General features: G+C 50.4%; 1 protein-coding gene across 3 annotated transcripts in view; it reads left to right on the top strand.

Annotated features, from left to right (window-relative positions):
- The first annotated feature begins 616 nt into the window (after positions 1 to 616).
- Positions 617 to 21,712, top strand: part of SMAD7 (SMAD family member 7) — a 29,209-nt gene continuing 8,113 nt past the window's right edge. Inside the window, exons 1-4 of one of the 3 annotated variants that reach the window (XM_064643040.1) lie at positions 617 to 698; positions 1,159 to 2,579; positions 3,624 to 3,677; positions 8,740 to 8,814. In XM_064643040.1, coding sequence (XP_064499110.1) covers positions 2,069 to 2,579; positions 3,624 to 3,677; positions 8,740 to 8,814 — 640 coding nt within the window. In that variant the 5' untranslated portion in view covers positions 617 to 698; positions 1,159 to 2,068. Of the gene's footprint in view, positions 699 to 867; positions 992 to 1,158; positions 2,580 to 3,623; positions 3,678 to 8,739; positions 8,815 to 21,712 lie in introns of those variants that run through there. The other 2 variants (XM_064643039.1, XM_064643041.1) reach the window with 2 other exon arrangements.

A 21,712-nucleotide genomic window follows, 5' to 3' on the forward strand; every position in this document is an offset into this window, starting at 1 on the left:
GGGTGCCAGGGATTGTTACCACTAGTAGTAGAATATCAGAGCGCCGCGTGCTCATCAGTTTTGCTTTGCGTTCCGTGAGAATCGGGGTGTAACGAGCCCCCACGGGATATTTTCCCGTCCTTTGGTGACAGGTGCTGCGAAAATACAAATTACTATTACTATTATTATTATTACTACTACTTTTTGTGCCGTGCCCTTATTCGACACGCAGAACCATATCAATATTTTTAATTTTTTTTAAGGTTGATTTGGTTTAATATTGCAATACTTAAAGACTGAGTACGGGCACCCCTCCAGCCCCGGGGGCTCCCCACTGGGTGCGGAGTTGGGGTGGGGTGGGGGGAACACACATACACCCCCTCCAACATCTCCGCACCCCCATCCAGGGGCAGGGATGAAGGTGGACAGGGGTGGGGGGGGTGTCACGGACCCACAACCTCCCCGCAACCCGAAGCCGCCTCTTGCGCAAAAGGGCGGTTGGAGATAAATATAATATATAGATATATTTTTTTTTTTTTTTTTCTCCCCGGAGCGACACGGTGTCTAGACGCCCACGTGACGGGGCCGGGGCCGGGCCGGGCCGGGCCGCTGCGCACTGCGAAGCCGCCGCCGGGGCGGGGGGGACCGGGGGAGGGCGCAGGCACCGCGCCGGCTCCGCTCCCGCCGCGCCCCGCGCCCGCAGCACGGCACACACCGAGGTGCGGGCAGCGAGCGAGCGAGAGAGCGAGGGAGGGAGGGAGGCTGCGGAGAGAGGGGAGGGGGGAAAGGGGGAACAAAAAAAAAAAAAAAAGAAAAAAGGGGGGGAGGGAAAAAAAAAAAAAAGGCAGCCAAGCCGAGAAAGGAGGAGGAGGTGGAGGAGGAGGAGAAAGGAGGAGGAGGAGGAGGAGGGGAAGGCAGGAAGGAGGAGAGAGGAGGGGAAAAAAAGGCACCGCGGCAGAGGCGCCGGCAGCGCGGAGAAGGGTCGGCGGCCGGCGGGCACCCCCGCACCCATGTAAGCACCGCCGGGAGCGGCGGGCCCGGCTCGGCCCGGCGCGGCTGCTGGGCAAGGCAGGCAGGAAGAAGAGGGACGCAGCCCCACTTTTCGCCTTCTTCTTCTTCTCTTTTTTTTTTTTATTTTTTTTTTATTTTTTTTTTTATTTCCTTTCTTTCTCTTCGTAGCAGCCGGATCAAGACTCCGTGTGGATTAAAACCACTGGGAAGAAGGAGGAAAAAAACCCAAACCAAAACCAACCAAAAACCAAAAAAAAAAACCCGCCCCGAAACCCCGCATCAGGACGACCTGGGCTTTAAAAAAGGGATACAACACTCTGGATGCGCTCGTCCGCCTCTTTTGTGACAGATGCTTAAACCGACGTCCAGACCTTAGGGTTGGTTTTTAAAATTTATTAATTTTTTAATAATTTTTTTTTTTTTTTTTATAAATAAGACGCCGGTTTGGCTCGCGTTTTTCAGTTTCGCCTCCCGATTCTGCCGTGCGCCGCATCCCTGCCCCCGCGCCCCTTCCCCGGCGTGGCGGGTTGATGGGCGCCGCGGCCCCCGGGCGCCCGAGGCTCCCCCGCGTCTCGGGCCGCGCTCCGCACCCGCGCAGGGCGGCGCGGCGCCGGCAGCCCCCGCCCGCCTCCCCCCGCGCCGGGCGCCGCGGGCTCTAGACGGGGATTTTTTTTTTTTTTTTAAATTTTATTTTTTCTTCGCTTTTTTGGGCAAAGCCGGAGCGAGCGGCGGCTCTTACCCTTCCCCCTTCCCTCCCCCCCGGCACCTCCTCCCTTTATTTTTTTCTTTTTTTTTTTTTTTCCCCTCCGTCCTTTAAATTTTATTTTTTTTTTGGGGGGTGCAATTTTTTTAATTTTAATTTTCTCGCAGCGGGCGGAGGCGCGGCCGGCGCATCCCCCCGCGGGAGGCGGCGGGACCCGCGGCCCCAGCGCGGAGACTGGCGCATGCCACGACCCGCCTCGGCCCCGCTGCCCCCCGCCGCTGCCCCCCGCCGCCGCCGCACCCCGGCTGCCGGCCCCTTCATGCTCGGCGGACGACATGCCCGTTTTGTAGCCGGGGGCCCCTCCTCTCGTCCCGCATGTTCAGGACCAAACGCTCGGTGCTCGTCCGGCGGCTCTGGCGGAGCCGCGCGCCCGGCGGCGAGGAGGAGGAGGAGGCGGCGGCGGGCGAGCCCGGCGCGGCGGCGGCGGGGGCCGAGCCCCGGGCGCACCTGGGCGGGGGTCGCGGGTGCTGCCCGGGCAAGGCGGCCCGCGGCGGGCGGGCGGCGGCGGGCGCGGAGGCGGAACTGAAGGCGCTGACCCACGCCGTGCTGAAGCGGCTGAAGGAGCGGCAGCTGGAGGGGCTGCTGCACGCCGTGGAGTCCCGCGGCGGGGCGCGGACCCCCTGCCTGCTGCTGCCCGCCAAGGCCGACTCGCGGCTGGGGCAGCACTGGTACCCGCTGCCGGTGCTGCTCTGCAAGGTGTTCCGCTGGCCCGACCTCCGCCACTGCTCAGAAGTGAAGCGGTTATGTTGCTGTGAATCCTACGGCAAGGCTCACCCCGAGCTCGTCTGCTGCAACCCGCACCACCTCAGCCGGCTCTGCGAGCTAGGTACGGGCGGCGGGGAGGGATGGCAGGGGGTGTGCTGGGGATGCAGGGGGGGATGGAGGGGCTGCAGAGGTGCTAGGGGGTGGAGAAATTAACAGGGGTGTAAGGGATGGCGGGTATGCAGGAATATAGGGGGTGCAAGGGATGGAGGGCATAAAAGTGCAGGGGTTGGAGAGAATGCAGGGGTGCAGGGGCTAGAGGTGTGCAGGTGATGGAGGGATTGCGGGAATATAGGGGATACAGGGATGCAGGGGTATAGGAAATACAGAGTTGCAGGGGATGGAGGTGATGCAGGAGTATAAGGGTGCAGGGGATGGAGGGGATTCAGGGATATAGAGGTACAGGGTCTCAGGGGAGGGACGAGATGCAGGGATACAGGGGATGGAGAACATACAGGGGTGCAGGGGCTAGAGGTGTGCGGGAGATGGAAGGGTTTCAGGGGATGCATGTGTGAAGGGGATACAGGAACGCATGGGTGCAGCCCCACTCACCTCCCAGCCCACTAAACATTTTTTTTTCTTCCTGAAAAAAAAACCCAAAACAAACAAAAAACAACCAAAACCCCCAAAACAACCCACAACAAACGACAAAGCCCATCGCACACGCACAAAACCTTTCCACTGCCGTGGTTTATGTGTTTCTTCTGTATTTAGGGGAGGGGGTGACCCCCCCCTTCCCCATCGGCGCCCCCCTCCCCTCCCGGGGGCCCCGGCGCTGCCTCCCCGCCGTCCCCGCGCGGTGCCGGGGGATTAGGGGCCGGGCGGCCCCGGCGCTGCCGCGGCTCCGCCGAGCCAAGGAGGCCCCGATCAGACAGCCCGAGCGGCAGATAGCAGGGAGACTGGCGCCAGACGGACCCTTTTGTTTATCTGACAGCTAAATATCAAGGCAATCACCGCCTCGCTGCCCTGCCTCCAACCCCCAGAGCTAAGACAAACAGTTTTGCTAAAAGAATGCCACTGTTATCATAAGTTCCTATCTTTTTTCCTTTTTTTTTTTTTTCTTTCTCATGGCTCTGCCTTTATTTTCTCTGTACTTTTCTAATTCCAGAGTCTCCCCCTCCACCCTACTCCAGATATCCAATGGATTTTCTCAAACCAACTGGTAAGTGGACTTTTTTTCAATACAGATAAAAAGAGATAAAAAAAGGGAAAACAGACCCTTTCTCAGGGAAAACAGTGTCCTGACTTTGTCATGCATTTCGTTTTTGGGCCGCTTTAGTGCTTCTGTGCCTCTTGCTACCCCTGGAAGAATTAACATATAATTTATCTAAGCCACCCTGTGCACAGAGTAGGATTTTAAAACTCTGGCAGGAAACTCCAAGAGGGATTGCAATGCAGCACAGGCCTGTGCTGCTTGAGCCAGCCAGGAAAAACCATGAGCTCCAGTTGAAAATGGCAATGCTCCCGCACCCCTGGGCGAATTTTTAGGGATTTAGGTTGGGATCCAGCACAGCATCTCCATGATGCCTGGGAATCTCAATGAACCTTGACAGACTTGTTAGAAATCTTTCTGAGTTTTACAGAAGCTTAATCCTGCCTCATCAGGTTGAAAAAAAAAAAAAAGAAACCCAGGAAAAGAGGTTGAAAAGTTTTTTTTCTTTTTTTTTTTCTTTTTTTTTTTTTTAATTTTTAGCACCACTCTGCATGCCTGTTGCTTGTAATTGAATGTCAGGGTGCCAGGGGAGAAGCCCATTTGAGGCTGGCACCAGCTCTTTTGCGGTTGTCTGCATAAACTCTTGGTTGGCAGCGAGCTCGCGGAGTGTGAGATAAATCAGGCTGGAAGGAGGAGAGGTGGGGAGAATCGGAAACGGGGCGGGGGGGGGGGGTGGGGGGGGAGCTCGGGAGGAGTAGCTCCTGGCTCCCTGAGGATTAGTGGATCTGGAGTGCTGGCTGGAGCACGGTGGTCTCTGTGGTCATGGCAGACAGGAGAGGCACGGCGGTGCAGGGAGGCAAAGGCAGAGGTATTTGTGAAGACCAATATCAGGTTATTTGTTTTGGGGTTTTTTGGGCCAAAGAAACGGCTTTTGTGAAATTACCTCTCTTCAGTTTCTTGCGACTAAAAGAAACCCCAACCCTGAAGCTGCTTTGCTACCTTTGTGGGGTCCCGTCCTGCCCACTGCTCCCTTGGAGGCGGTACTGTTCTTTTTCCCCCTCTGCAAACTCCTTAAGAACACAGATAAGTGTTCTTAAGTGTTACTTAAGTAAGTTACTGTGTTAGTTGTAAGTTAAGTGTTAGATAAGTGTTGCTGTGCCTCCTGGAAATAAGCAGAGCTGTTTAACAAACAATCGGGTTACAAGGCATGAGATATTTTGCCTTGGTGTAAAAAACAGGAGATAAAAGCTTATGAATGGAAGAGGGATACTGGGAGTAGGTTCAGCACTCCGGGCATGTGCCGGGGTGCAGAAGGGTTGTTCTGTAAGAGACTCTGGGAGTCTGCTGGGTTACAAAGTTTTGTGGGAGTTGGCATCATTTTGACTGCATCCCTGGAGTGGTCCCCCAAGATTTCCTTATTTCTGCCTTCATGGCCTTTTCACCTATTGACAATCCTGGCATGGGGTGCAAAGGGGTTTGGAGCTGCAGGAGTGAAGGGTTAAAGCTTGGTTTTGGTTTCCCGATGATGATGTTAGGATAAATCTATTAGCAGCATTTAAACATCCAATCTGCCTCTGCCAGGATCTTATTTTCAGTTAGCCGAATGATATATTTATTCATTAGCAAGTGTTGACATAAGGTAGCAAAATGTGTGTAAACAGAAAAGCCGCAGAACATGAATGTGCCATTTCGAAAGGAAAAGTTATTCCTATCGGCCAATAGGAAGTGATTAATGCTGCCCATCGGAAGCACAGAAACAACTGGGTTACTCACCAAAAAGTCCTTTTTTTTTCCTTTTTGAAAGAAAAATCCCTTTGGCAGCTGAGGTCTGACTAACCGGGGCTGCGACAGGCGCGAGCGGAGCCTGGAAGTCTGTTGTGGCAGGTGGGTTTTGCAAGCTCAGGGTTTCTCAGTGTTTCCTCTGCGGAGGGTTTCCCGTCCCAGCATTGGTGCTGTCTCCTGCGACAGCTCCCCAGCTGCTGTTGAGGATTGCTCGTCATGGGCTGGTTAGATGGGATGGGGAACAGTAGGTGACCGTGGGAAGGTGTGAGGATTTTTACCTGGCCGATGCACATCAGTGTCTTCTCCCCAGGGATCTTGTGTGGGAACAGCCCTACATTTAGACTCTGGCAGCGGGGCTGGGGATGTTCATCCAGGAGGAAACTTCTGCTTTTCCATCAAGCGTGGTAGTGGTGATAAAAGTTTTTAAATGTTCAGTGCTAAGCCTTGTAAGTGATTCATATGGGCAGACAGGCAGGTAGCACCTGAACTGGTGATCATAGAATCAAATAACAGTTTGTGTTGGGAGAGACTCTAAAAGCCATCTGGTCCAGCCCTCCTGCAGTGATCAGGGACATCTTCGACTAGAACAGGTTGCTCACAGTCCTATCCAGCCTGACCTTCAAGGTTTCCAGGGATAGGGGGTCTCCCACCTTTGTGGGCAATCTGTGTCAATGCCTCACCACCCTCATGATAAACAGTTTCTTCCTTTTTTGGGTGATGGAGGCTGAGACAGGCTGTGTTGCAGGCTGGAGGAAAGCAGGGATGGACAGGGAGCTTGGAGTCTGTTGTAGGCAATGAAATGCCATGTCAGATTGTGTGTTGGTAGGGTAGATTTATTGTTTGTGTCCTTGTAGACTGGAAAGATCTGCCCTTGATGGTTGGGTTACCTGTGGGAAGGCTGAAGGTCAGGCTGACTTGCTTGGCCATAGAGTCCCAGAAGGGTTTCGGTTGGAAGGGACCTTAAAGCTCACCTTCTTCCACGTATGGACAACTTCCACTACACCAGGTTGCTCCAAGCCCTGTCCAAGCTGGCCTTGAACTTGCTGGGGATCGGGGAGGGCTTTCATCAAGGAGAGGACTTTTCCTTAAGAGGATGTTTGCAGGGATGGATGATGATGGCTTGCTCTGGAGGTGTGGGGCTGCTCAGCATTCCTGATGTCCCTACAGGAGCTGCCACTTGCAACTGTGTTGAAAGCGAGATGGACAGTAGTGCCCTCAAATAATTCAGGCAGGTTGTTGATTCATCATTAAGTGAGACAAGGGGCTGCAAGTGGTTCCATTGTGCCCCTGCGTGACTGGTCATGGTGGTGCTGGAGTATGAGAGTGCAGGAGACTCGCTGAGATGTCTTTGCAGAGCCAAATGCCCTCCTGTGGCATCAACTTTCAGGGGAGCTGGAAGTTTGGCAGCTTCCGGGAGCTATTTGAGACCTCGCAAGGTTGGGCTGGTGGCCACCAGGAATAATTGTACGTCTCTGCAATGGTTTCATACTCTGGGAAGGCAGCGTTGGGAGGAGATTGATGTGCAGCAGGCTTGGATAAACCTCTGATCCTATGACCTGTATGGTGCTGAGGATAAAAAGCTCTAGTACCCCTTACTAACAAGAGCCCTGGGCAGCTCTGAAGGTGATGGGAAGAGTGCCAGGATGAATTCAGCCATGAGAGTCCTGCCTTTGGGCTTATCCCATACCTGACTGTCATGGTTGGTCTAGAGTTAAGGTGCATTAGCTCTGTGTTTTGTAAAGAGACTTCAGAGGGTGGTTCGTGGATGAGGGGAACTGTCTGTTGGATGGTGGGACACAGGAAGGGAGCTGATGAAGTCATGAAAGCACATGCCCCTATTGCTAGTGTTGTGCGTTTTAAGTTGGGATAGGATTCTGTTCTGCAAATCCTGTCTGATGTGCTAACAGAGGACCTGGTCGTGTCTGATCCCTACAGCAAGAGAATGTGCAAAGGGCCAATTATGTTCCTTATCTGCAGGAACTCCTCGGGGAGCTGTAGCTGGGAGCAGAGGGAGCCCAGGGCAGGGCAGGGTGGTCCAGCCTGCATTTAAGAAAGCATCTGTAGTCCAAGCAGGTTGAAGCTATCCCAAGGTAATGGTGGGGGGAATCTTCTATCTAGACTAGAAAGGGTTAAAAGAAGTGGAAAACTTGTTTCTTTAAAGCATAGAAAGCAGGACAAGGCCTTTAGGGAGCCAAGGCATTTAGAGAGCGTATGGTATACAGTGTTTCACAAGTAAGTCTATTTCCTGTCTCCCCTATTGTTTTCGGTTTGATTAAGTATATCCTGTTAAACTGTATATTCCTGTTAGGGCTTCTACTTCACTCTGATAAAATGAGGTTATGCAGACAGGAATTTCTTATTCACTGGGATTTCAGGGATGGGATCTGGAAGAATTGCTTTATCAGTAGGGAGAAAATCATCTCTGCTCTCCTGGTGGTGGCCCTCGCTTTGAGATACAGACATGAGCGAAATGATGTCATTAGGGAGCCCAAATTTGATGAAACCTAAAGCCCTTAAGGACCAGAAAGTTGCATGAACTTTACAGGTCTTCTCAGGCTTGTCCTTGAGCTTGTAGTTCTGCATGGTAGTGACCAAGAAGCTGGAGTTTGCATGTAAGACCAGGAGATCAGTGTTGGCTTCTGATTTGTCACCTGGCGGAGCAGGCTTGGGATGGAAAGGTCCAGACCTTGAGCTCCAACAGCTCCACACATCAAGAGAAACCTCTAATGGAGCAGCCAATCTTACCCTGCCCTCTGACTGTGAGTGGAGTAGGTCCAGTTGCCCACCTGTCCCAGGAGTTGACAGCAAGATCTGTCAGAGCTGGCGGTGACAAAAATTGAGCATGGGAACGCAAACTTAGCCCGTTTGCCGCAAAAAGGCGGCGATGAGACGTTTCCCTTTCGGTTCCCGTTTTGGTGAGTTACAGGTGTTGACTAAATCGGGTGCATAAAGCCATGATTTAAGCATTTTTGGAAGCTCGCTTACATCAGGACGGTGACAACCTTGATCTCCTTACCCGGTGACGGGGCCGGAGAGGTGGCAGCCAGCCTGTAATTTCTGCCGGTCTATAATCAGCGTTGGCTGGCGATGAAGCGCAGCCTTGACTGAGACAACGAGTTAGGGTGGATGCTTCTTGATGAACTACTGTCTCTGCGCGGACAATTAGTAATCGCTTCCTGCTAAGCCCTTTGGAATGTGTGTTCTGCTTGCGGCGATGCTGGGAGCCTTCAAAGAACCACCTATATACTGATTATTCTTTTTTTTTTTTTTCCCTTTTCCTCTGCTCCAGCAGATTGTCCAGACTCTGTGCCTTCCTCCACTGAAACAGGGGGAACTAATTGTCTAGCCCCTGGGGGGCTTTCAGGTAAGACATCTCTTGTTGTCCTTGATCTTGGCTGTGGGTTGCATTGACCGGGGGTCCCGAGGGAAGGTGAAATGATGCTGGGGGGGTTTGGGAATGTGTGTCACTGAGAAAGGTGTGCTCGAAGGGGAAGTTGGGTTTCACTTCGGTGGCAGCTGTGTACGTCTTGTGCAGAGGATGTGTTGAAATCCCTGGTGAGGTTCTCCTTTGAATTCCAGCCTTATGACTCCATTCATTTTTGGACTGAGGCAGGAGGAGGTGTGCTGGGGAAGGCTAAGTGATGTTGACTGACTGTTCATTTGGATATGTGGATTATGGGAGTAGATGTACTTTTAGGAAGGATTCAATGTCAGGGTCTCCTTGACTTGGTGGTGGTGGTGGTGACATCTGTTGTCTCTGGGATGAGAACCATGCTTGGACTTTGCTCCAGGTAAGGCCACCAGCACCTTGCATCTGATGCACAAGGGTCATAGTGCCCGGGGAGGACAGGTGGTTCTGTTTCATGCAGAGATTATTGCAGAGGGAGTCGGTGATCCTTATGGATCCCTTCCAACTTGATATATTCTACGATCACTCATTTGCCATCTCCGTCAGCGTGCAGGTGCTGTTACACAGTGCGGGGCTGGAAGGCACCCCTCTTTCCTCACCCTTCTTGGGCTTTTCATAGAAATACAGAATGGGTTTGGGTTGGAAAGGCCTTATAAAGGTCATCTAGTCCAACTCCCAACCACTTTTCCAAGGTGTGATATCTCCAGCGCTGCATGTCCCATTCCGGATTGGACAGCTTCGTGGCTGGGCTCTGTCTCCACCAGCATTAAAGTGTCTGAAACCCTGTACCTGCAAGTACTTGCTGATGTTTGAAGGTGCTTCCCTTTGTGGTGATGTCTCCTTGATTTATGATTTATTCATCGCCCTGAAACTGGAATTCAGAAGTAGGTCGTCGGCGGCCGCACGCGCGCGTGCATCTGCCCCTGCCTCTCTCCAGGAACTGCGTTTGGTGTGGATGTCTTTAAGTGAGCCTTGTTTGTTTTTTTTTGGGTGTAATATATACCCTGTCTGTTATTTGAGAGGGGAGCATATTGTTTGTTCAAAGGCCCTAATGAGAATTAATCAAACGAAGGGGGAGAGGGAACAGAGAAGCTTGTTGCTGTTTTGTTTTGTTTTGTTTTGTTTTTTTTTTTAAATTCAGAAGACTTTGGGGTTTTTATTTTTTTTGCTATTGGAGCCTATAGCTTCAGGGAATTAAAAAAAAAAGAGACTGTGGAAAGAAGAGACAAGAAGCAAAACAACACAATAAATAAGGATGTTGTTAGATCTTTTTTTTTTTCCTTTTTCCTCCTGAAATACACCCATTGCAGAGGGGAGGAGAGAGTTCAGTTCCACAGGATACCACATGAAATAAGCAGAGGAAGTACTCGCTTTTAAAAGGGGGCTTTCTGTAAGGTTCAGCCTTTTGATAACATCTCGTCTGGCTGCTCTGCTCCCGAAGGGAAGGCGGGAGGTGGGGGCTTGGACTGCAGGAAATAACATGGCTGTTCCTGGTGCCTCCTAAAGGGCCATGGAAGGGGACCTCTAGCTCCTTAATTGAGCTTCTTCCCCCAGTGAAAGCAGATTTCCACCTGAAAATACATTTTTTACTTACTTTACTATATTGTTATTATTTCACTGGATTTTCTTTTTTTTTTTTTTTTTTTTTTTTTGTCTCTCTTATCAAAGGTTCCCCCCTCTCCCCAAGCCTGGAAACAGAACCTTTTACGATCATTAACCGCTCTTTTTTTCCTCCCCAAATGTAATTGTAGCCATTTAGTTTAATGAGGAGCTGATAGGAGAGTTGGCTCATGAAGGGATACGGTTAGCTACCCAAGCCCTGAAACAAAGCCGAATGCCTCCACATGAAAGAGCATTTGTTTTGAATTTGCTCTGATTTACTGGCATCTCCCTTCTGCGTGCAGAAGTGCAGAGCTGAAAATTCCCAACTGGAGGGACCGAGTCAAGAAAGGAAAATAAACGCACTTTGCAACAATCCTCCAAAGCTCACTTTCTCCTCCTTTTTTTTTCCTACCCCCTCCTGCATATTTTAGTTAGCAGGAGAGCGTGTTTGAAGGGGGCTTTAATGAATTATTGGCAGGGTACACGGCCCGCTCTTCAGCTTGGTCTTACCTATGTTTGGGCAGATGGGGACGGGTGACGCCGGGTGGAGAGTCCAGCATCCCTTATCCCCTCCAGAACTGCACAGGTTGGATTTGCAGCTCTTTGATGAAAGGATGGCTTAAGAAAAGAAAAAAAAAACAAACATTTTGGTAGTTTGGAAACTGTACCGGGTGGCAGAGGAGAAAGACATCATGGTGGGTGGTGGTGGGTTCCTGTAGCACTGCAGGCTTTGGCCATCAATGATGGGCTGTGGATGCTGCTGTAGCAGTGGAGATCAAGGTCAGTAGACCTGCTTTGATGTCTTGAAGTTGGAAGAGCAGGATATAGCAAGGAAGACTGCTCTCAGCCCTGAGAATTCGGGAATGGGGACAGCCAGGGGTTTGCAGCCCCTCTGGCAGGGAAACCACATGGGGGGGTTGACGGGGTGGTGGCAAGGGGAGCATTAAAGGGGCTCAAAGCAAGAGCCCCTTGCAGCTCTCTATGAGGATCCTTTGATGATGAGGAGTCTCAGATCCAGCCCCCACCGGGGTCTGTCTCTTTCTGGAGGCTGAAGGCAGTTTTGTTGATGGATACCAGAGGCGCTGGAGGATGTGGTGGGGGAAGGGGAGCGGCGTGGCGGGGAGATGTACGGGGAGTGTTTCCCCTTTGTGATAACTGATCTGAGCTGCTCCTTTCCTCCCTCCTTCTTCTCTCTGTTCTCCTTCCTGACCGAGGAATGCAATATTGGGCAGTCCTTCACACCGTGCTTGGTGTCCTCTTCTCATCCCACCTCTGCTCTCTCTTCCCCCGCCATCCCCTTCTCCAGCTGACGGACCCCGCGCTTTCCCTGAGGCACTGAATCTCACTTATGTGTTCTTGCCTTTATTTTTTTTCTTATATCATCTTTATTTTTGTCAGTGGTCAGTCTGTGGGTAGGTCAGGACTCCTCGCTCACGTTATCTCCCACTGACATGGCTGTGCTCGGGTATTACCAGCCAGATCCTCTCTGTCCTCAGTGTGGTTAAAGAGCAAAAATATCCCATTTGAGATAAAAATAATTCCTGTAAATGGGAGACAGAGGGTGGTTTTCCTGTATTTTGAGCTGACTTGTTCTCAGCAGATGTGTTTGGTTATGACTTCTTTCAAACAAGCAAAGCTATGCTTGGAGAGCCTGGAGGTGGCTGGCCTGTGGTCCAGTGGCATTGGATTGGTGGGAGTGAAATTCCTGTGGGACCCATGGAGAAGCTCTGCTCCAAGGGTAGAAGTGAGCAGATAGTGTTTGATGGTGTTGGTGCTGGGTCTCCATGAAGTGTGATCCCCCAGACCTGGACATCTCTGTCTTGACCCCTGTGTAGTGTGGGACTAGTGGCTCTTGGGTGATGGGAGGTTGTGGTGTCCACGGTGGGCGAGAGGGTGACTCTCCAGCAGGACAGGTGAATAGTGCTGGATCTGCTGGCAAAGCAAAGCTCTCCAAGAAGCTCAGAGCTTGTCATCAGAGAGGGAAAGCAAGATGAGTTGGCTTGTGTCCTCACCGCCTCCACTGCTCTTTTATTTATAGAGGTTGTTCCTAAAATACCAAACCCGAGAGTTTGCCCAGATTTTGGCCCAATCCTGTTCACTTGCCCAGACTCTGGAACTGCCCCAGGGTTTCCAAGAGCCAGTGTATGTTGAGTGATGATGCTTGGTGAACACTGGACCAAGGCTCTGCAAGGCTTGAGGCTGGGAGACCTGCAAGGCACTTCTGCAGCAGGCACAGACTCAGTTTCTCCCTCCCAACTCCACACCAAAAAGATGGGGAAAAGACCTCCATAGGCTGGAAAAGCATCAGCATCGCTCCCTGCTGTGGGACCTTGTCTGGTTTAAGGGACCTCTTGGCTGATTGACATTTCATTCCAAAATTGCGGACAGGCCGGGAATGTTTCACTATGCCTCTGATCCCTGCTGGTATCTGCTCACCAGGGAAGAAGCACCTTGTCCAAATCCGGAGCTATTTGCCCCCCGAAGCGGCTCCCCACTGCTTTTCCCCCGCCCATGTAAACAGGATCCTGAGCTGTTCCTCTGCCAGAGTCCTGCCTGTGTTTTCCCATTCTCCCTACCTCTCTCTCCTACAGAGTTTATAACCTCCTGTGAAATGCCTTTATTTACAAATTGGCATCCTATTATAATCTGAAATTGAGACTTCTTCCTGTGGAACTAGGATTGTATATTTGTCCCAGGGATAAACAATTGCTTGGGAATTTTTTTTTCTTTAAGTCACTTATTTTTGGTTTATTTTTGAGCTTGTGTCGTTGTAATATTTTTTTTTTTTTATTTGCTTTGAGCTTCTCGGGGCGTTGCACTCTTTCCTTCCCAGCCTCGTACGAGACACGGCTCCCCCCTCCCCCATACCCCCTTGCCTACCTAAAAACCACCGTCCTGTCCTGGAAAGGACAAGGTTATCAGGGGTTAACGCCAGGATGACAGCATTGGAGCCTCTGGAGCAGAGCAGGCTGCCTGCCAGACTAGGAGCCTCCCGGCTCGCCTCGCACATCATCTGACCGTGGCCGACTGGGAGGAGGGAGCCGGCGCTTGGCATCGGCCCCGGGCTCTTGGCTTGGCCACCCGCTCCGGTTCCTTGAGCCCCGTGAGGGCTCTTTTTTTTTTTTTTTAAGGGGGTTCTCACCCTGTGGGGACCCCCCTGGGACATGGCCAGGATAGTCCCTGTGCTGCCGCGGGGATGCAGGGGGCATCCTCCTCGCAGCTCCGCGTGTTTTGCTGGACAAAATCCTTCCAAAGCAAATAGAATCCATTTAATAATTACTTTTAAGTGCTCCAGAGCCTCTTGAGCCTTTCCTAGATACTCTTCTATGATGTGTTTTATAAAGACATGGTGGCAGAGGTGCTCCCCCCATTAGGTACTGGTTATTTCAGTCCATACCCGTACAGCTCCATTAAATCCATTTTTCCAGATGCCGATTGATCTTCCCAACCTTTGGAACAGCTGATGATAAAATGCAGAAGAAGACCCTGCAACCAGAATCCACCATGGTGGGGGATGGTGGTGTGGACCAATGATGGAGAGTGTGAGGGGAACAATCGCATTTTAATCCCTGTACGTGGCACTTTTTAGGGAGTAACGAGGGCGCAAAGGAGAATTTTGGAAGTTAGGTGTCAATCCAAACCATGCCCTGCTCGCAGTGGCCGCCCCGGTGAGCGCCGGCAACTTGATCATTGGGGACATTTAAAACTCGATGGGACAAAAACACTCGTAGAGGAGCAGCCCCGGGCTGGCAGGGATTCGGGCTGCATCGTTTCCATCCCTGCTGTCTGCCAGTGGGTATCACTTACACTAGAGGAACCAGTAACATTATCCACATGCATTTCCCCGCCACCGGCATGGGGGGATGCCTATTTCGAACGGCGGCGGCCAAGACCGTAAACCTCCGTGCTGGCTTGAAACGGGGTACACCCCATTCTGGGGCGCACAGGAAGAACACTGTGTGCAGGGACCCGCTCCTCAGCCCTAGCTGTGCCCCGGCAGGGCCACAGGCTGGGCAGGTGGGTGGGTGCCAGCCCCACCGCCGTCCCCCGCCGGCGTGAATGACCCACGCCGCAGCCTGGCCGCCTGCCTACTGTCACAAAGGAGCTTCCTTTCCAGTTTATTTTCAGCGCCGAGATATTATTAACCGCCGAGGCACGGTCTCTGCTCTAGCCGCCCTTGCTTTTTGCCTGAATCGCTTTGTTTTCGCCCCCCGCCTCGGCGTGCCGGCCCCGGTGCCGCCGGGGTACCGGCTGCGTCACGGCTGCTGTTGAGGAACAGAGGGCACGGAGGAGCGGGAGGCCTGATCCTGCTCGGGGCTGAGGTCGGGCGAGGGAAGGAGCTCTCGGCGGCTCGCAGGATTTCCGCCTGCTGTCTTTGGATTAGCCCCTGGGTTTTCTCTCTCTCTCTCTCTCTCTCTCTCTCTCTCTCCCTCCCTCTCTCTCTCTCTTTTTTTTTTTTTATTCTTCAACTTCTTCTTTTAATAAAGGCAACGTCTTGGGTGTTGCCATCTGCTTCTTCCTCTGCAGGTTATTTTATTTTACGTCTGTTCTCTTTCATTATTTTGTTGCTTTTTTTTCTTCTTCTATTTCTTCTTTTTTCTTCTTTTTCCTTCTGTTTTCCTTCTTTTTCTTCTTCTTTTTCTCCTTCTTTTTCTCCTTCATTTTCTCCTACTTTTTTTCTTTCCTCCTTCTTCCTTCTTCTTTTTTTTCTTATACTTGTTTTCCTTCTTCTTCCTGTTTTTCCTCTTATTCTCGTTTTCCTTCTTTTTATATTTTCCTTTGTAATGCAAGAAAAAAAAACTTTTGTGGGCAGGCATTGCAGGGATTTTCCATCCCCATCCAGGGAAGGGTGGGGGCTCAGATCCCCTGTGCACAAACCTGCTGTGAGAGCCACCCTTGGGGGGGATCTTTGCCCATGGTCTCAAGTCATCGGTTCCAAAAAGCTTTTTCCGGGGGGTTTTGTGCTGTTGGGGATGTGATGTGGTGTTTGCTAGCAGATGGTCCTACTCTCTTCTTTCTTTTTGCTTTTCTTTTTTATTAATTTTTCTCTTGGTTTTTTTTCCTCTCCCCTCTTTTGGGTTACCATTCAAATGCGTGATGATAACTTTCACCCTGTTAATTAACAGGAAACATTGGGACAAGACAGGAAATTACATCAGTCTTTTATGAGGAAAGAGCCAAGAAAAAAAAAAGCAAGAAAACATAGTTATTAGTGAAAGGAAAGAAAGTGCCAGGGGAGGAGGAGAAAGAAGGAGAAAAAAAGGGAGGAAAAAACACCATCCCATAGGCCCTGCTTTTCCGAGGGAGGCTACTCCAGCACTTGATTTTATATTTGTTTTATTGAAAAATATTTGACTAGAAGGGTCACCTTTGCTTGAGTGCGACGCTCTGGCTTCCCAAGGAATCTTTTTTTTTTTATTTTCATGCTTTTTCTCAGCTTCCTTCCCCAAACTGTGAGGCCTAGGAAGCTCTTGGCTGGGAGACTAATTTTGGTTTGGCTGCTCAGCCCTTCAAATTGGTCCCCACCCAGTGTCATTATCTTGGTTTTAACTTGCAAGGGGAAAAGAAAAAAATAAAAAAAACACCCTGTAAGAGCTGGCTCAGCCCTTCTCTACCCTTTTAACCTCACTGAATAAAAAAAACCATACTGGCTTCAGCCTCCCCGGCTGGATTGTGCTGGCAGTGCTGAAGCACCGTGGGATGGTTGCAGGAGGTCCTGGTGATGCTCTTGTGATGCTTCTCTGTGTGTGATGGCTGCTACCTGGCTCTGTGGTCCTTCCTCATCCTCCCTCAGGGATGAAGTGAGATCCCTGGTGGGGTGCAAGCCACCTTTGGGGTGAAGTCCTGGCCCCCTTGGGCTTTCCTGGCTTTTCCTTGAATACCTGGGCAGGTGGAAAGGCAAATTTTGCCATCATGAATAATTCAGAACAGCTGGGGGCTCTTAACCCTTGTTGCAAATATGTAGCTATAGATATACATCATAAGAGAGACTGTAGATGGTTAAATATTCAGCAAAATCTGTTCAGCCTATTTGTGTAGGTTAATGTATATGGAGATAATATAGTCAATATACTATATGTATAATTATACAGGATATATTCAGTATATAATGAATATATTCAATATATTCATTGTATATTGGACAGATTCCATATTTGTGTAGAATTCTATATTATACATATACAGGTTAAATAGATTTTGTTTGTTAGAACCAGACCTGCATCAATAAGTGCTGGCTTTGTGTTGGAGAAACGGGGCGGTTGGGAAGGTAGTGGAAGCTCAAACATCTATGGCTTTTGAAAGTGGTGAAGTTGACTCTGGATCCAATAATTTTTGGTGATGGAAACCTATGGGTTGAATTTAGGGATGATAAAAATTACCGGGCATCAGTGGTGAGGAGGAGGTCCCTCCATGGCGGGTGATGCAAAATAATACCAGAGGCGTTATGTGTCTGTTCACACACTGGTGTGCAAGGTGGGGTTTTGAGTGGAAAAGCAGGGAAAATGGCAAAATAGTCGAGAAACTAAACCCTGAGATGAGGTCCTGCTCGCCCACGTGGGATGGCTGTCAGTGACCCTGTGGCTGGGCTCCGACAGCACCTTCCCAGGCAGAGCGGACGGAGTAAATAACTCCATAAAGTCATTCTTCGAGCAGGAATCAAATAACAGGAGTTTTATTTGGAAAAGGAGCTGGGAGCCTGAAGTTACATCACTGCGTTTGAAGTGATGAATTCATTTACTTTGGAAGCCAGGCTGAGACTTCTTAGCTCACGATAAGGAACAAACCCATAAATCATAGGCAGAGGCCTGTAGTTTTCCTGTTCTTTGTCACAGCCAAGCATCGAAAATGTATCCTGGGTGTCAAGAGCAAGAAGCCTTGGCTCACCTGAGATGTTGCACTGGGGAAGCTGGTGTGGTGCTGGGTCTGCCAAGCCTCAGATCCCCTGGGCTTTATCCCTGTGGGAAGGTGCTGCTGGGTCTCAGTGATGCCTGAATCCCTTGGGTTTTGTCCCCATGGGAGGATGCTTCCTGGGTCTCTGTGATGCCCAGATCCCTTGGGTTTTGTCTCCATGGGAGAATGCTGGTGACACACCAAATCCCCTGAGCTTTGTCCCCATGGGAGGATGCTGCTGGTTGTTGGTGATGCCCAACTTCTCTGGGCTTTGTCCCCGTGGGTGGATGCTGCTGGCTGCTGGTGACAGCACAAATCCTCTGAGCTTTGTCCCCATGGGAGGATGGTTCTGGGTGGTGGCACCCCGATGATGACATGGTCCCCTCCTGGGACCCTGCTCTGCTGTTGCCACCAAAACTGGGGTGAGATGAGCCACGAGGAGCTTTTTGGTGTTTTTTTTTTTAATCTGGGTGCTGCCAACCTGCCCTGTTTTATAGCCTGGGGCAAACCTCTGCTGGCCTCCGTCTGTGAGAAGGGGGTGCCAGCTCCGCCAGAGCGCCGGGAGGGTTAATTACTTAATGAATATAATATTCTCTATAATTGCTATGCGTTATTAATCCAGAGCAAAGTGAGAGGCGAGGGGAGGGGTGTGTGCGTGGCCAGGCTTGTGAACTCCGTCCCAATGCCGTCCGTCCCGTCTGTCCATCCCACACGTCCATCCCGCGCTTGCCCCCTGCGCGGGTCGGGGCTGGTGCTGTCCGTCTGTCCGTCCCTGGGTGGTGACCCTGCCTGTACTCCAGCGTGCTTTTCGCCTGCTCTTAGGAATAGGCGTGATTAGATTATGAAGGCAGACAGAAGTAATGATTAACTTTTTCAGTCTGCCTGCTGTCTCCAGTCTGGCGCTGGGTGTTTTTTTTTCCCCCTAAGTAGGCCCTGGCCCCGCGTCGACAGGGTATTAGGTTGTAAAGAAAGCCAGGAGGAATGAAGGCAAGTGAGGGAGGGGAAAGAGGAGGGAGGGAGCCTTTTCCATCGGATCTGGGACTGGAATTTATTGGCAGGAATGCAGTAAATGCTCCAAATGCCAGCCCAGCTAAACAGTTTTCATAATTGTTATGGAGCAGGGCACGACGAGCGTGAAAAGGACTTTTGTTCCTACCCTGCTTTTTCCATGCGTTTACATCCCTGTGAGGGAGATGCTGCTCTGGGAAAAGGAGCTGGGGGAGGTGGGCTTTTTTTTTTTTTTTTTTTTGCCGGGGTGAGAAACATATATTTACGTCTGTTTTCAGTCTTTGGTGAGAATTCTGGGTTGGTGTGCTGCAGGGAGAGGCTTTTTTTTAAATACTGAAATGAGAACGGCAGCGATGCTGTGTCTGTGTCTGTATGGAATGCAGTTGGGGGGGGAAAGAAAAAATCCTAACACACATCTGTGTATTGGGTATCCCATTTGGAAATCCTAGACTGCTCTACTTCAGTTTTTATTAAGGTCTTTACAAGGTTTTTAACGTGTAACCCACATAGCTACATGTTGTCAGTGGAAGGTTGTGGCTTTGGTGTGACTGTATCCCTACCCTCCCCAGGGCATCACCAGATACTGAGTGACCCTATTTGCAACAGTGGAGCTTTATTTTTAAATTACCAAAGCTTTTTAAGGCCATCCTCTAAACTCGAGCTTGGTGGCTGCTTTGAGGGGGTCAGTGATGCCATGGCTGGTGTGGCCAGCTGGTGGCCTCTGGTGGCTTCAGTGTCTGTGGATTTATCCAGGAAAGGTGATGGGCAGGATGCTGCCACAGGAGCCTCCAGCACAACCCAAGTCGGGAAAGATATTTTGGCAAGCTCACCTCGCGTCTGATTTGCATCGCTGTAAGTCAGGATCCCTTTGTGTGCTGGTTTCTCTTTCTCAGAAGTTTTCTGGTTGAGATCTGGGTTGGGTATGGGTGGAGAAGAGGTGTGTCTTTGGTAGTTACTGCGGCTGAAGCATGGAGGTGGCTGCTCCTCTCTGTGAGCTGGGGCTGGTGCCATCCTTGAGTCACTTGGGGCTCCCATGGCATCATCTCATGAGCACTGGCTCGGGCTTCCTGTATTTTCCAGAGGAGCCTCTTGTCTGATTTGTTATGAAAGTGTGATTATTCCAGGTTGCTCTCAAGGAAGGGGAGGAGGTTGGAGGGTGCACAGGGCAGTGGAGCACCATGCAGCACCTCCCGAGCCAGCAAGTCCTCCCACCAGCATGGGAGAACAGCAACAGGGACACATGCAGCGAAAATAGCATTTCTAGGGGTTTTCCACAAGGATCTGCATGCCCTTGTGGCTATTTGGATGGCCTAGGTTTCTTAAAAATCCCATGGATGTTGGCAGGACCACTCTGGAAGGGTCTCCCCTCTTGAAGAATCCCTGTGTCCCACCCAACTGTTGGGCTGGAGCTTGGGGAAGGGATTCCCGTCCTACTGCTTTTTTGAAACAAGGGAAAAGTTTTCCCACACCTTTGAGGGGTGCAGAAGGAGAGGCAGATAAAGACGGTTCTTTAAATTAAAACTTCAAAAATAATTAGGCTGACTGTATACTAAACAACAGCAAAGAGGCCCATTTACTGTAAATATTATGAATGGATTTGGCTGGCTTCTTCATCCCCACCCTTCCTCTAAGGCTTTTCTCTGAGCTGAGTCGAAATTCGGCCTTCAGACAGCACGATACTCTATAATTTGCATGGCTGATGAGGCCTGAAGCCTGGTACGGAGGAAACTGGAGTCAGCTGGCTCCTCTAACCACTGGAGACAGGCAGACAGGCATTTTTGGTGTGTGCCTGTGTGTTTCCCCCCCCTGCTCCACCTCCTTGTAGCTCCAGCCTTGCTTGGCTTTTAAAGAGAATGGTCACAAAAAAAGAGTTCTTCTCTTCTGGAGTCGTTTTTAGCCATGGTAATTGATTAATCACCGTAATTAGACAGGAACAGTGACTAATGGGATGTTTATGAATCAAATTTCTGGTTTGGTGGACTCCATGAACTCAGCAGTTTCACTTGGGTTCTTTCTTTGCTGTCCTGCAATGCAGGGGACATTGATCACCCCATATTTTTCAAACTTGAACAGCTCCTCTGATTCAGCCTTGGTGTCTGCCATGCTGGTGTGTGCTCTGTGTGCAACATTCTTAGAGGGCTCCTTTCTCACTTTACTTTCTTGATTTTATTGTCCCATCCGTGAATTAACCCTCAAAAGGTCAGGGCTGGGTTCCAGGCTGGGAGAAAGTTGGCTCAGGATGCCATCAAGCTGGGGTGGGAGCCTGAGGGGATGTCCTCAGGGGTGAGTCATCTCTACCCACCATCTCACCTGACCTCATTTTTGTCCTGATTTCACAAGGGGGTTTCCCAGCTGTGGTGAAGGTCATGGAAGTTCTTGGTTGGGTCACCTGGGGACTGAGTGGAGCACTCCCGAACTTGTAGGTGGCCACTGAGTCAAATCTGAGCCAAAGCCCCAGAAATATTGGGAAATAAGAGACTCCTTCCCCTGGTGGCTTCTGCCATGTTTTATCCTCTTTGTCCTCATTGAACTCGCCCTTAGACAACATCAGCAAACTGAAGTCTTGCGGGGAAACTCAGGTGGATGTTTATTTTCATGCAAGGTTGACTGATTTTGCAAGGAGCCAGGGGCCTTTTGAGTGATTGGGTGGACAACTTGTTAATAAATTAAAGAAATAATCTTAAGGCTCTTTAGCCTGCCTGACTACTGTATATGCTGAGTAATAAGAGCTGCCTAATTAGGCATAGACACAAATTTATGGTCTAGCCTGTCAATCCGCGGATTAAGGACTGCATAAGTACCTACTGACACGATGGGCTGTAATGGCTCCTAAAGAGATGTTATGGTCTATCGTGTCAATAATCCACAGATTAAAGGCTCCCTAAGTATGTGTTGACGTGACTGACTGTCTCAGCTCTTTGGGGGCTCTTGTGCTGGTGAGGTGGACGGACCCCACAGGCCACCTTGGGCGGTGGCATCCCTGCAGTAGGTAAGGGTTTATTTTCTCTGCAAACAACAGGAGCTTAACACATAACCATCCCCTAAATTAGGCTTTCAGAAACCATCCCAGCCATCAAAATCAGGGGGTGGTGAGGAAGGTGAAGCTGTCTAGCCCTTGTGTGCAGGGAGATATAAAAGGTTTGGGGCAAACATTGCTGTGGGTGGTGTCTCCAGAGTGCCCACAAACTCCGTTAAAGGCACAAAGACCCTTTTCTGCAGCAGGGTATATCCTTTAATTTGGATTTTTTTTTTTCCCTTTGCTTTTGCAAAACATACCTGGAAATCTGGCTTTAAGTATTTTTCTTGGGGTTTCATTTGTTTTGTTTTGTTTTGTTTTGTCTGTTCACCCTGT

The sequence above is a fragment of the Pseudopipra pipra genome, chromosome Z, assembly GCF_036250125.1.
Source record: "Pseudopipra pipra isolate bDixPip1 chromosome Z, bDixPip1.hap1, whole genome shotgun sequence".
Lineage (NCBI taxonomy): Eukaryota > Metazoa > Chordata > Aves > Passeriformes > Pipridae > Pseudopipra > Pseudopipra pipra.